We start from the raw sequence: 15,000 nt of genomic DNA, 5'->3' as shown, positions 1-15,000 counted from the left end.
TTATTTTATTTATTTATTTATTTTTATTTTGCTGTATTTTTGGTCAAACATGCAGTTTTGTTGTGGTTTTGGTATTAAATATCTTATTATTAAACCTTAAACAGTCTCTTGTCTCCATCTAGTGGTGTGATTGAGTTTCCCCAGCTTTGTCATCTGTCAGTGGCTTAAATGCTTTTTCAGCATGTAAATGAATAAACAATCGACTATTTAAAACATATATGAGGAAAAGTAAAACATCAAATGTAACCACATCTAACAATACTGCTTTATTATATATTTTAAATCAAATAATTGTATGTGTTTTACATGCTTGTCGCCATCTGGTGGCTTCAAAACATCCATTGGCTTCCACAAACACTGAATAACGCCCTTCATAATCAGTGTTCATGTCACTTTAAGTGTTTAATGACTGCATTAATATGGGTAGTTTAGATTATAAGTATCTTTTGAAGATCGATATCTGTCTTTAGCACGAATTGTTGATCAATTTTAACTTTTCACTTTGTCACTGAAACAAATCGTCAACCAGCCAATGCGATGCGGGAAACGATTCAACAACCCGTGCTAAAATATAAATAAAACGCTGTCCGGCATTTTAGATGGCTATAATAAGTGTTCCTTGGTGTGTTCACGGATTGTTGGATGCTTTCAGTACACATTTTGATCATGAATTTCACCACGTCACTGAAACAAATCGTCGCGATGCGTTGAACAATTCATCAACAACCTGCGGTGAACATAAAAATAAAACGCTCTCCTACGTTTTAGATGGATATAATTAGTGTGTGTTTTGAACATGGATGTTTAAGCACGGATTGTAAATGAATAGTTTATTTAATACACCTTTATGATGAACTGTTTCATTACGTCACTGAAGCAAATCGTCAACCAGCCAATGGGGCGATGCGTGAAACAATTCAACAACAACCCGTGCTAGGATCTGGGCTGGCGGCATAGAACCACAGGTAAACAATCGGTCCGGGTCGGCAACAGTAATCAGTCAGAGAATGTAGGAAACGCTTGAAATTGAATGCTGAGCAAAAAAAAAAAAAAAGACTTCGCTCTGAATGACAGGAGGGTGTCAGTTGGACGGTAATTAAGGTACCGCGGCGTCTTGTGGGTAATGGAGTTTTGTGTGATTTCAGTAGCCGGGCGAGCGGGACCTCTGCTGGTCGGTTGGTGAGGGGATTAACTGGACCCGAGTCTGACAAATGGACCATCAAAACAAAGTGTTACCGTCATTTTATTTGTGAAACTTTTAATATTTGGGGTTTGTTGTATGTAATTTTTCAGCTTTACCAAGAAATGCGCAGCAGCAGCCTGATGAATGTACTGCAAAATGTACTGAATGTGTTATCTAGGCTACTTTCAGTGTATGATTTACTGTAAAATGTATTCAGTGTCATTTTGAAGCAAACTATTATGAGCTGACTGAATCATTACACAAGTCAGAATTATTAGCGCGCCTTTGATTTTTCTTTTTTTTCTTTATGACTATTTCAAAAATGATGTTGAAGATATTCAGGAAATGTTCACAGTGTGTCTGATAATATTTTTTCTTCTAGAGAAAGTCCGATTTGTTATTTCGGCTAGAATAAAAGCAGTTTAAAAATTTTTTTTTAACACTATTTTAAGGTCAATATTATTAGCTATATATTTTTTCGATAGTCTACAGAACAAACCATCGCTATACAATAATATATACTGATCTTATTAAAAGAAGCCAATATGAATATGCATAATGAAAGCTTTTTAAACATCTGTGGTGCATAACAATCACTACGAGGGGCGAAAAACGAGACCAACTTCAGAAATAGCTTTATACATGCCTTTTATGTGACTCTGTTTCGCATACAAAGCAAACACAAACATCATTCACACAACAACAGACACAAGATCAACATACTTAAGGTGTTGTTCACTCCATGAATGGAAACACTTTATTCAGGGAACTATTAACTGTGACCCTAGCCTCAATAAACTCCACATTTACTGCGTACAGTTAGCCTGGTTAATTTTAGAAGTGTTATGAAGTTAAGAAGGATATAGCCATTCAAAATACTTTTTAAGTACTAATAGACAACCAACATTTAAATGTGACAACCGGTTCCCATGTTAAAGTGTTAACAAATTCACTTTTAAGACCGGACTCTGCTGACATATGTGACCCTGGTTCACAAAACCAGTCATAAGTGGACATTTCTTTGAGATTGAGATATATACAACAGCAAAAATCTAAACCGTTGCTGTAAACGTGTACAAATAGACTACTTTTTATACATTTAAAGGGCACCTATTGTGTCAAAATCACCTTTAGAAGGGGTTTAAACACAGTTGTGTGGCAGCAGTGTGTGAATATCTCCAGCGTCTATTGATAGAACTTAATTCATTCTATTTATAATCAGATTTGGTAGAAACAACATTGATTGTACGTGTCATCAGAAGGGGAAAGCCCCGCCCACTCATTAGCATAGACAGCCCTGGGTGAGAAGCAGCCGTCTGCCAGTAGAGTTTTGAATCTGCCGCTATGCCAAAGAGCTTAGAGGCGACACTCAATAGCACGTTCCATTGCATCAGCAACATCCCCGCGATTCCGCCATTTTGGAGTGAAGGCGATTGGATGGTAATTGGATCTCAGCTGCTGCTTTGTTTTAAATTAATTTATTTAAAAAGCACATTTAAAGCTGAGATACAACCTGAAAGACTACAATACAACACTTACTATCACAATCACCAGCACTTTTAATAACTTACACACTTATAATATGCTGTTGTTCTATTGGAAATTTCATTCCAAAATGGCCGCCCCGTGACACTAGCGGCATCTAGTGGCTGTTTCCCAAACAACAACAGAGTGTCGCCTCTTGGTCATTCTAAGCTCTCTGACATTGCTGACACAGGTGTTTGTAGCTCCGCCCTCCTCTAAAAAGAGCTCACTCTCATTTGCATTTAAAGCGACAGTCACCAAAGCAGCACAATTAGGATCAAAGCCTATAAAAGGGTCAGTTTGAGACCGTTATAAAACATTTTCTGCGTAATAAAACGCACACATAGGCCCTGTTTACACTAATGCGTTTTCATTTTAAAATGCATACGTTTTGCTAAGGTTACGCCATCCGTCCACACTACACTGGAGTTCTCGAGCGCCGAAAACAGAGCGTTTTGAAAACGCTGAAGAGGCTGTTTTCATTCTGAAAAACGGAGACATCTGAAAACGGAGGCGGGACTGCTGAGATTCGATACCTGATTGGGGCTTTTGTGTCATTGCGTATCCTTCCCTTATTCGTCAAGCCCCTATCACGTGACTATGCTATACACATGGCTTTAACGTTACTGGAAGACAGTACTGTAAACAACAACATGGACACAGAAATGGGAGCGTTGTTTGCCCTATTGTCTGTTTTAGGCGCTATTCGCAGTTATTCATTTGTTACGTTCAGTAACAACTCGACCTCGTCGTCTGTCCACAAAATTACCTCTCTTGCTTTCTTTGCCGTCGCGTTTAATGTTCAACCGGCGTTTGTTGACTAACAATAACCAAATGCCGAGCGAGACACGTGCTTCCTGTTTATACTAGAACGCGCATGCCCAGAGTGCGCGAATGGTCACGTGATATACGTTTTTGGTGGCGTAGTGTGGACGGAGATATGTTCAGAGACGCTAGTGTGGACGCGGATCGTTTTTTGATCTAAAACGCCGCTTTCAAACTAAAACGCACTAGTGTAAACGGAGCCATAGACACTGTGAGGACATCAGAGACTTGTTTTAGATCTTTAAAGTAAGAAATGCACTAAATATCTTCACGAAACATGAGCTTTGCTTAATATTCGAAGGATTTTTGGCCTCAAATACAATGTATTTTTTATTTGCGCAATGTATAGGTTTTGAGCTCCAGGGTCACATATCTGCAGCACATATTATTATTATTATTATTATCATTATCTTCAATAAATGAGATTAGCTGGCCCATCACATCTTTTAAGATGACACGTAGTGCAAAATACAATATTTAATTCCCCCAAAACACACAGAATAAGGCAAACGTGAGTTTTAAAAAAACAAAACGACGAACAAACACACACAATACTGTGTAGATCTGAAGCACAGATTACTTTCATGCCAATATACTGTACTTCCGAGGGGAAAAACTAGCATATACTAACGCAATCTCGCGGCGATTCGTAACTTTTTGATATAGTGGCGAATTCGTATGAATTCGTACAATTTAATTCGTATAATTTAGTACGATTTGCTCATCACCTAATGACGGTTGCGGTTAGGGATGGGGTTGGGTGCCACGCCTCTTTTTAAAAAATTTTTTCGTACAACTGAACTTGTACGAATTAGCCACTAAACTGACAAAACTTAAAATCCTTACGTTTCCTCGTGAGATCAGGCAGCATATACATGACAAATGCTACATTTTACAAACTTGTATATGCGTAAAATACAAAATAAAGGTCCTTTCTCATTTCATGAGGTAGAATGCTATTTTTAACGGACGTTTAGAAAATCTGTGGGTAAAGGTATCCCCGCCTGGGTCTGATTTCATCTTCCTAACCTTAGTTCAGTGGACTTTTACTTATTTATTAACTTTAAAGCAATTAATTTGGTTAATTTTGTCAGCATTTTCTGTAGTTTTGAGAGTAATGTCAGATATAAATCTAATTTAGTTAATACAATTTTTTTTAAATGTTTCCTAAGTGACGTCTAACATAATAGTTTTCATAACTCATTTATTTTTGCCTTAATATGCATCTAGTAACTGCATAATATTCAGCATTTTAAAGGCTTAATTAGTCTTTTGACAACACTAGTTTGTTCTGAAGCCAAAAATAAAATAACCATAGCAGATTTTTGTGTTATTAACGAAAAACGTTATAGAAAAATACAGTGAAAAAATCTCTGTGAAACGTCACTTTGGGAAATTAGAAAAACAATACAAAATTAACACGTATATCAAATATACGCACACAGTAAAAATACAGCATTGATGAAAATACAAGTGACTGATAGAAAACGTACACTATAAAACACTCACCGCTTTCATTTACAATCATAAAAATCGTATTCGAACAATGTTTCAAGGTTATTTACAAACATAATTTTATATACAGCCTATATAAAACTTCAAAATATATCAAAGCAGACTATATGTTTGCTAGTGACTTACATAGTCACTTATATCGCGAAACGCTTCATAACATTTATGGCTCAGGTTAAATGCATCTTATTTTTCGTAATACAAAAAAAGTGTGTTCAATAAAAATAAATACCAAAAGTTGGACAGAATAACTGGAGGATATTGTTAGCTTATGTATATCGTGTGCACTTGTGCTACTTAACAGGACAGATGAGCTGCAAACCGTTCTTTTATAGTGCATTTGTGTATATGTTCACAGTATTTGTCTTATAGCGCATGATATCCTATATATTCAGTGCACAGCAACAGAAAACAGTGCATTCCTAATGCTTTCTACGTGCGTTGTGTAACAATAAAACGGAATTTCAGTGAATTTTCTTTGTTAGACTCCTAATTATGCGATATACTGTGTAAATGTGCACGCATGTTTAAGCGTATACACACACATGTGTATATATATGTAATAATATATCCTATTTTACATTTGCTGGTCAGATGAAGAGCTACATGTGCAGATATTGTATATACAGATATATACATAGAGGAAAGTCCACTGGATGTTTACTGTCCTGAAGCTTTGTGATGAAGAAACCGTCTTTTCGTCACTCTGAAAAAGTCTGAAAGAGAGAAAAGCATATTCGATTTTTTTAAATTATCTTGAATTCCACAAATAATTGGTTAATAATTAATTTTTGATGTATAGAAGTGAATATTTGAATCGATTTAAATACGTAACTATTCAAATCTGCTGAGATGCTAAAACAAAATCTTGATAAAACTGGAGTAATAATTTAAATGAGTAAATCTCTGAGGGGAACTGACTTTCTTTACAATATTATGCTGTAAAAATGATATATTTTTTTAAATTACATCTTTTCTTCTAATAACGAGATGTTATTTTGTGAAAATGACATTTACTCATACTAACGATGTTATTACGTTAAAACGACATTTACTCACACTAACAATGTTATTTCGTTAAAACGGCATATTTACTCGTACTAATGATATTATTTCTTTAAAACGACAACTTGTACTGACAATGTTATTTCGTTAAAGCGATATATTTAATCGTACTAAAGATGTTATATATTTAAAATGATACATTTACTCGTAATAACGATTTTATTTCATTAAAACGATGTATTTGTACTAACAAAGTTATTTTGTTAAAACAACTTATTTACTTGTACTAACAATGTTATTTCATTAACATATTTTCTAATAGTAACGATGCTATTTTGTTAAAACAAAATTAAATAGTAAAATTAAACATTAAATAGTACTAACGATGTTATGTCGTTAAAACAACACCTTTACTCATAATAACGAGATGTTATTTTGTCAGGGACGTTTCTTATAATTATGAAATGTCATTTCGTTATAACGGCAACTTTTCTAATAAAAACGAGATGCTATTTCATTATGAGAACGTTTCTCATAATAACGAGATGTTATTACGTTATGACAACTTTTCTCATAATAACAAGATGTTATTTCGTTATAACGACAACTTTTCTCATAATAATGAGACGTAATTTCATTATAACGACAATTTTTCATATAATAACAAGATGTTATTTCATTATAAATACAACTTTCTCATAATAACAAGATGTTATTTCGTTATAGTGACAACTATTATAATAAAAACGAGATGCTATTTCATTATAATTACAACTTTTTTATAATAACTAGTTGTTATTTTATTATAACGACAACTTTTCTCATAATAACAAGATGTTATTTCGTTATGACAATTTTTATAATAAAACATTTCATTGTAACGACAACTTTTCTCATAATAACGAGATGTTATTTCGTTATAATGACAACTTTTCTTATAAAAACGAGATGCTATTTCATTATAATAACTACTTTCTTTATAATACCAGGATGTTATTTCATTATAACGACAACTTTTCTCATAATAACAAGATGTTATTTTGCTATACGACAACTCTTCTAATAAAAAGTACATAACGACAACTTGTCGTGATATTTCGTGATAATGACAACTTTTCTTATAAAAACGAGATGCTATTTTGTTAATATTACTTTTTTTATAATAATGAGATGTTATTTCATTATAACGACAACTTTTCTCATAATAACAAGATGTTATTTCATTATAACGACAACTTTTTCTTATAAAAACGAGATGCTATTTCATTATAATAACTACTTTCTTTATAATACCAGGATGTTATTTCATTATAACGACAACTTTTCTCATAATAACAAGATGTTATTTTGCTATACGACAACTCTTCTAATAAAAAGTACATAACGACAACTTGTCGTGATATTTCGTGATAATGACAACTTTTCTTATAAAAACGAGATGCTATTTTGTTAATATTACTTTTTTTATAATAATGAGATGTTATTTCATTATAACGACAACTTTTCTCATAATAACAAGATGTTATTTCATTATAACGACAACTTTTTCTTATAAAAACGAGATGCTATTTCATTATAATAACTACTTTCTTTATAATACCAGGATGTTATTTCATTATAACGACAACTTTTCTCATAATAACAAGATGTTATTTTGCTATACGACAACTCTTCTAATAAAAAGTACATAACGACAACTTGTCGTGAAATTTCGTTATAATGACAACTTTTCTTATAAAAACGAGATGCTATTTTGTTATAATTACTTTTTTTATTAAAATGAGATGTTATTTCATTATAATGACAACTTTTCTCATAATAACAAGATGTTATTTCGTTATAACGACAACTTTTCTTATAAAAACGAGATGCTATTTCATTATAATAACTACTTTTTTATAATAACAGGATGTTATTTCATTATAACGACAACTTTTCTCATAATAACAAGATGTTATTTTGCTATAACGACAACTCTTCTAATAAAAAGTACATAACGACAACAACTTGTGATATTTCGTGATAATGACAACTTGTCTTATAAAAACGAGATGCTATTTCATTATAATGACAACGTTTCGCTTAATAACGAGATGTTATTTCGTTAAGACAATTTTTTTTATAATAACAAGATGTTATTTCATTATAATGACAACTTTTCTCATAAAAATTAGATGCTGGTTTATTATAATGACAACTTTTTTATAATAACGAGACGTTATTTTGTTATAACAACTTCTCTCATAATAACGAGATGGTTTGTTAAAACAACATCTCTTCTCACAACGACATTTTATTTCATTAAAACAACAAATTTACTCATAACTACTCATGTTCGTATTGATGAATCTAATTTAAACAGTATGACGATGGAGTTCTGCCCTGACCACAGCCTCACCTGTGATGTTTGCTTGTCTGCGTTTGACCCCCAAAACGGCAGCCATTCTCTTCTCAGGCTTGGTTCCTCTAAAACCGGCACAGCTTCTTCGCAGCTCCAGAAATTTCTCCGTGGCCGTCGCTGCAGAGGAGCGAGCAAAGGATTCTCTATCCAGCATCTGCTTCATCACACTGGGCCTGACCACACTGCTGCGGTAGAAGGCCGGGACGTCCTGGCAGCGCAGCTCTTCCCACTCGACTCGTCCCGGGACAGGCTGGTCCCTCTGAAAGTCGAAGTTCCAGCGTTGTTTGGCGGTCTCTACGTTCATGCAGAAGAGCCTCTGGAAGTCCTGCTGCAGCTGCTGGTGGTCCACGGGACCAAACAGGTTACGCCGAATCACCGCCGTCTGGGGCTTAATGTCCTCCTCCTGCCTCTTCAACAGCCCATGATCACATGCAGCCCGCACCACAGACATGTTCCTGTGGGAACGAAGAGAATCGAACAACTGGTTTCACAGAACTGCCGCTCACTAGATATTTCCTCTTTTTCAGAGCATTCTCTGTAAACCCTAGAGATGGTTGTGCGTGAAAATCCCAGTAGATCAGCAGTTTCTGAAATACTCAGACCAGCCCGTCTGGCACCAACAACCATGCCACGTTCAAAGTCACTTTAATCCCCTTTCTTCCCCATTCTGATGCACGGTTTGAACTGCAGCGGATCGTCTTGACCATGCCTACATGCCTAAATGCGCTGAGTTGCTGCCATGTGATTGGCTGATTAGTATTTAGCATTAACAAGCAGTCGGACAGCTGTACCTAATAAAGTGTACATGGTTTTGGCCACCAGGTGTCTCTATTACGAGGTGTTTTGAGGCTTTGAAAGGCTCAACTTCTCCCATCATTACTTCATCTAGGCATGGGATGATAACCGCTTTCATGGTATGCCGCAGTTTGGAAAAGTCAAGGATTTAAAAACGTCAACATTTTCCTAGTCTGTTCCTGAGGTATGAGTACGATTTTTTTAATTTACTTATTTTTTTAACAGTATCTCCAACAGAAAAAAATTGCCATTTTAAATCGTAAAGAAGTCAGTGTTTCTGAAATAAACGACGACAGCAGAAGTCAGCGATTCGTTTTAATTATTTAGCCTGACATGTTTACTGCTCCAGAATACTTTAAATGCTTTTCAAAGTAAAGTATATTGTGTTAAATGGGTAAAAAGTTCTTGGCTGCGTCCGAAACCGCCTACTACTCAGTAGGTACTGTATTTGAATTTAAACGTACTCGGCCGTTAGAAAAGTACGTTATATACAGTATGAATGTGAAAGTATGAATGGAATTCGGACGTACTACATCCGCCATTTTGTTATGGTCATGCGATCTACCTGCGTAATTTGCGTCGCTTCACTCCCATTCATGAATTCTCTCGCGGGGCATCATGGGATAGCGCAGCATGCATGGGATGCGCACTTCAGAATCTCGCCGGAAGTAGCAAGTCATCCGGGTTCTTCTCGCATACTGATTTTCAAATTCTATGAATTCGCACATACTACTCTGCTCGCATACTGATTTTGGCGTACTATATAGTATGGAAGTATGCGGCTTCGGACGCAGAATTCAGTATGTCTGAATTCATAGAATTCGAAAATCAGTATGTCAGGATTGTATGTCGAGTGCGCATCGCATGCATGCTGCGCTATCCCATGATGCCCCGCGAGCGAATTCATGAGTGGGAGTAAAGCGACGCAATTGACGCAGGTAGGTAACGTAACCATGACAAAATGGAGGATGTAGTACATCCGAATCCCATTCATACTTTTCACATTCATACTGTATAGAGCGTACTTTTCTAACAACCGAGTAGTACGGTTAAATTCAAATAAAGTACCTACTGAGTTGTAGGTGGTTTCGGTCGCAGCCCATGATATTTTCATCCAAGGTTATCATACCGTCAGAATCTTATACCGGCCCATGCCTAACTTCCATCACACACTCTTAGAAGTCTGTCTCTGGAGTGGTGGCTTTTTAAAGGCTACACATTTATACATAAAGGATTCATATTGGTTTCTTAAAAAGGCACCTAAAAAGTACAAAAGTTGAACGTTTTATGCACAAATATGGACCTTTGAGGCAGCAAATCCGTACTCTTCAGGTAAAAAGTTGTGTCTTTTGAAAAGTTGCTCCTCAGTGGATTCAGAAATAAAGCTACAAAAGCTGCCACTGGAGGGAGTAACTAATTCTAACCTATGTACAAAACGTAGTCCAGTAGCATCTTAATGCAAACACATTCATACGTTTTCATAGTGACTTACAGTTGAAGTCAGAATTATTCGACCCCCTTTGAATTATCTTGTTTAAATATTTCCCAAATGATGTTAAACAGATTCAGGAAATGTTCACAGTGTGTCTGATAATATTTGTTCTTCTGGAGAAAGTCTTATTTAATTTATTTCAGCTAGAATAAAAGCAGTTTTTAATATTTTAAACACCATTTTAAGGTCAATATTTTTAGCCCCTTAAAGTTATACATTTCTCAATATTCTACAAAACAAACCATCGTTATACAATAACTTGCCTAATTACCCTAACCTGCCTAGTTACCCTAATTAACCTAGTTAAGCCTTTAAATGTCACTTTAAGCTGTATAGAAGTGTCTTGAAGAATATCTAGTCTAATATTATTTACTGTCATCATGTCAAAGATAAATCAGTTATTAGAGATGAGTTGTTAAAACTATTATGATTAGAAATGTGTTGAAAATATTCTCTCAGTTAAACAGGAACTGGGCAAAAAATAAATTAAACCGGGGCTAATAATCCTGACTTCAACTGTATTGTGTCTTATTATTTTGGGGGTCACTATGTGTATACAAGCCAATGACAAAAAATGTATTATTGTCCAACTTTAAAGGGTGCTGTTTACAACAGCAAGATTATATAAATGTATTATTCGGGTCTATATATTTAAGTTATTTATTATTTTTATATAAAATTTTCTTATGATTCAAATGCAAAAGTCTTAAATGTTTGACTTTGTTTTCCCCCAAAACAAAAGTCGCTAAATCTGGACTCTTATTTATTTGTGGATTTTTAAGGTTCATCATGAACAAAATCGCTCACTTTTAATTTAATTCGAGTATTATACGATAGAGGGGAAAATAAATGTGAACGGAGACTTGTTTACGTCGAGCGTAAAAGTGGCGTGCGCGCGCGCACACACACACACACACACACACACACATAGAGATGACTGACACGTACTGAACATACCGTTCTCTCACTCCATATCTCTTCACAGGTTATTACCAAAGCACATGCACCCCAAATCACATAGATAGATAGATAGATAGATAGATAGATAGATAGATAGATAGATAGATAGATAGATAGATAGATAGATAGATAGATAGATAGATAGATAGATAGATAGATAGAAAATCATTTTTGCAACTTAATGACAAATTTTATTGAATTATTATAGTGTTATTTTACACTTTTTTTTATTCAATGTCTGTAGCTGATTAATATTATTTGACTTCCCCAAAACCCATAAAACTCTAATTTCAGTAAATTTATATTTATGTATTTAGTATTTATATCTATGTATTCAGTATTTATATCTATGCTTACGATTTGTGTATTATATTTAATGAATGATTAATGCACAAAATGTCCCCAAAATCGATCTAAAATGATTAATTTCTTCATAATAGAGCTATTCTTGTCATCGGTTGAAATAATTATATTGCGATTATAACGTTAAATATCGCACTGTCAGACATATCCTGCAGCCCTAGAAACTGTCAACGTCAACAATAACAAAGATGAAAAATAATGATTAACTCACCATTCGAGTACAAGCAAGGCTTGATGAGAGAAATCAAGTCCACACGGACCAATGGTCGATAATAGATGCGAAATGCAGCAGAGCTCGAGCTAATAATAAACTGATCCACTGAAGATGTTTGTTATGATGGCAGGACAGCCCCCAGTCACGTGACCCGCGCAGCGCTAACACTACAGTCGAATATCAGCATTAACGCTCACATTTACAGCACAGCAACATGTCGGACCATCTATTTACTACACTGGTGAGCTCTCGGGATCGTAAAGTAACGTGGGGAAGTGAGTGTATGGTGTCTCCGCGTGTAAAGTAGGTCAAATCCCCCGCAGCCCCCGCGCTTGACACACATTCGGTGTTTTGCTGGCTTCACGTTCAGCTTGGGAACATCAGTCACGTTGAGCTGCAACGTGACGGGGAGGAGCCACAGCACAGACTGTACAAAACATAGAGCCACACACTGCACTGATTTCTCCCGCTTCACGCAGGGTTGCCAAGTCCGCGGTATTCCCGCCGAAAATATTTAATAATTGTTGAAAGGATACAGCTGCGGATACTATCATATTTTTTTTTGTGACACAGTACAATAATAATAATTATTTTTCACATTACTGTGACGGATTGGGTTTAGTAACGCAATTTGATGAGTAATTTAATAACTATTATGAATAATACTAGGTATTTGGCAGTCCTACTACTGTAAGGGGAAGCTTTAGGGTTGGAGTGAGGGTAGGGGTAAATAAAATACAATTTCATTGGTAATTTAATGAAAAACACTCGATAGGATTACCGTTTTTACACTGCTATGAGGGTTAGGTTTAGAGTCGGGGTAGGGATCATGTTAATGAAATATAAATGAATGGTTAATTTAATAAGTACTCAGTATAATTACCCTGCTCAAAAAAAACAGCTAAAACCAGCCTAAGCTGGTTGGCTTGTCTTAGCTGGTTTTAGCTGGAAGTAGCTGGTTTTAGCTGGTCTCCCAGCCTGGTCAAGCTGGTTTTAGCTGGTCTTCCAACCTGGCCAGGCTGGTCAAGCTGGTATGTCAGTCTGACCAGGCTGGTTTTAGCTGGTCTCTCAGCCTGGTCAAGCTGGTTTTAGCTGGTCTCCCATCCTGGTCAAACTGGTCTCTCAATCTGACTAGGATGGTTTTAGCTGGTCTCCCAACCTGGTCAAGCAGGTTTTAGCTGGTTTCCCAACCTGGCCAGACCGGTCAAGCTGGTATCTCAGTCTGACCAGGCTGGTTTTAGCTGGTTTTCGCTGGTCTCCCAGTCTGGCCTGGCTGGTTTTAGCTGGTCACCCATCCTGGTCAAGCTGGTCTCTCAATCTGACTAGGCTGGTTTAAGCTGGTCTCTCAGCCTGGCCAAGCTGGTTTTAGCTGGTCTCTCAGCCTGGCCAGGCTAGTTTTAGCTGGTCTCCCTGCCTGGTCAAGTTGGTTTTAGCTGGTCTCCCAGCCTGACCAGCTAAAATCAGCCTGACCAGCTAAAACCAGTTAAGGCCAGCCAGCTAAGACCAGCCTGACAAGCTAAAACCAGCCTGATCAACTAAGACCGGCTAAAAAGTGACCAAAACCCCTCTAAAATCACCAGCCTGACCCACTAAAACCAGCTAAGACCAACCCGACCAACTAAAAAGTGTCCAAAACCCCTCTAAAACCAGCTAAGACCAGCTAAAACTAGCTAAGACCAACCTGATCAGCTAAGACCAGCTAAAAAGTGGCTAAACCCCTCTAAAACTAGTCGACCATTTAAAACTAGCTACAACCAGCTAAGACCAACCTGATCAATTAAGACCGGCTAAAAATGGCCAAAACCCCTCTAAAACCAGCCTGACCAGCTAAAACCAGCTTGACCAATTAAAACCAGCTAAGACCTGCTTGACCAGTTCAAACCAGCTAAGACCAACCTGACCAATTAAGACCAGCTAAAAAGTGGCCAAAACCCCTCTAAAACCAGCCTGATAAACCAGCCATGACCAGCCTGGGAAACAAGCTAAAACCAGCTTGGGTGACCATCTAAAACCAGCCTGACCAGCTTAGGCTGGATCAAGCTGTTTTTTTCAGTAGGGTACTGTTTCTACACAGTTGTTTACAGAACTTTTTTTTTTTTTTACAAAAAGGTGAACATTATTACTACTTTACAGTCCAAATTAGAAATGTTACCAATACCTGTTAACATTTGTCTCCGAAAATTCTGTTCTTGTTTGTGGTATTATTATCAGTATTTGGGGTAATGCATTACAAGTAACGCGAATACGTAATAATATTACTTTTCTAACTAAGGAGTAAAGTAACACGTAAAAAATAAGTAATGATATGCAAGTTTTTTTATGTAATGCGAGAAATAGATCGAGAAATAAATATCTGAAATACAAAGAACAAAGTCGCACTAAATCCCACACACAATGAGAGAATGCAGGAACGGACCGAAAGGAAGACGGCAGAGCCTTACATTTCTGCGACGGAAGTTTTACCATTTTTCTGAATGGATCAAGAAAGGGAAAATGGATTATAATCTCAGTAGACAGTGATTTTACTGAACTAACAAGACAGAATGTACAAGAGTAGCACAAAACTTTTATTTCGAGGGTCAGAAAGATCTCCGAAGATACAATTATCCTACATTGTCATTTTTAATTTGTTTTTTTTAAGGTATATAACGGTGTAGACTACATGGTTGGTAATTAAAGAGCTCTTCTATTTTAAAAAAAGAATCAGAAAAAAAAAGCCTCAGCCA

The 15,000-nt window shown here is 36.1% G+C and overlaps 2 protein-coding genes across 3 annotated transcripts in view; one reads left to right on the top strand and one right to left on the bottom strand.

The window, feature by feature from the left end:
- The window catches only part of LOC137489791 (suppressor APC domain-containing protein 1), a 57,735-nt gene that overhangs the window by 6,478 nt on the left and 36,257 nt on the right, over positions 1-15,000 (top strand). The gene's annotated exons all lie outside the window — the stretch shown is intronic.
- Positions 5,678-12,375, bottom strand: cdkn1d (cyclin-dependent kinase inhibitor 1D). The gene is given in 3 exon segments (NM_001281477.1): positions 5,678-5,760; positions 8,448-8,905; positions 12,272-12,375. Coding segments are annotated over 2 exon segments (510 nt in total). The 5' UTR covers positions 8,902-8,905; positions 12,272-12,375; the 3' UTR covers positions 5,678-5,704.

The sequence above is a fragment of the Danio rerio genome, chromosome 4 (genome assembly GCF_049306965.1).
Source record: "Danio rerio strain Tuebingen ecotype United States chromosome 4, GRCz12tu, whole genome shotgun sequence".
In the NCBI taxonomy this organism is placed as follows: Eukaryota; Metazoa; Chordata; class Actinopteri; order Cypriniformes; family Danionidae; genus Danio; species Danio rerio.
This window is presented reverse-complemented; position numbering and strand designations above follow the sequence as displayed.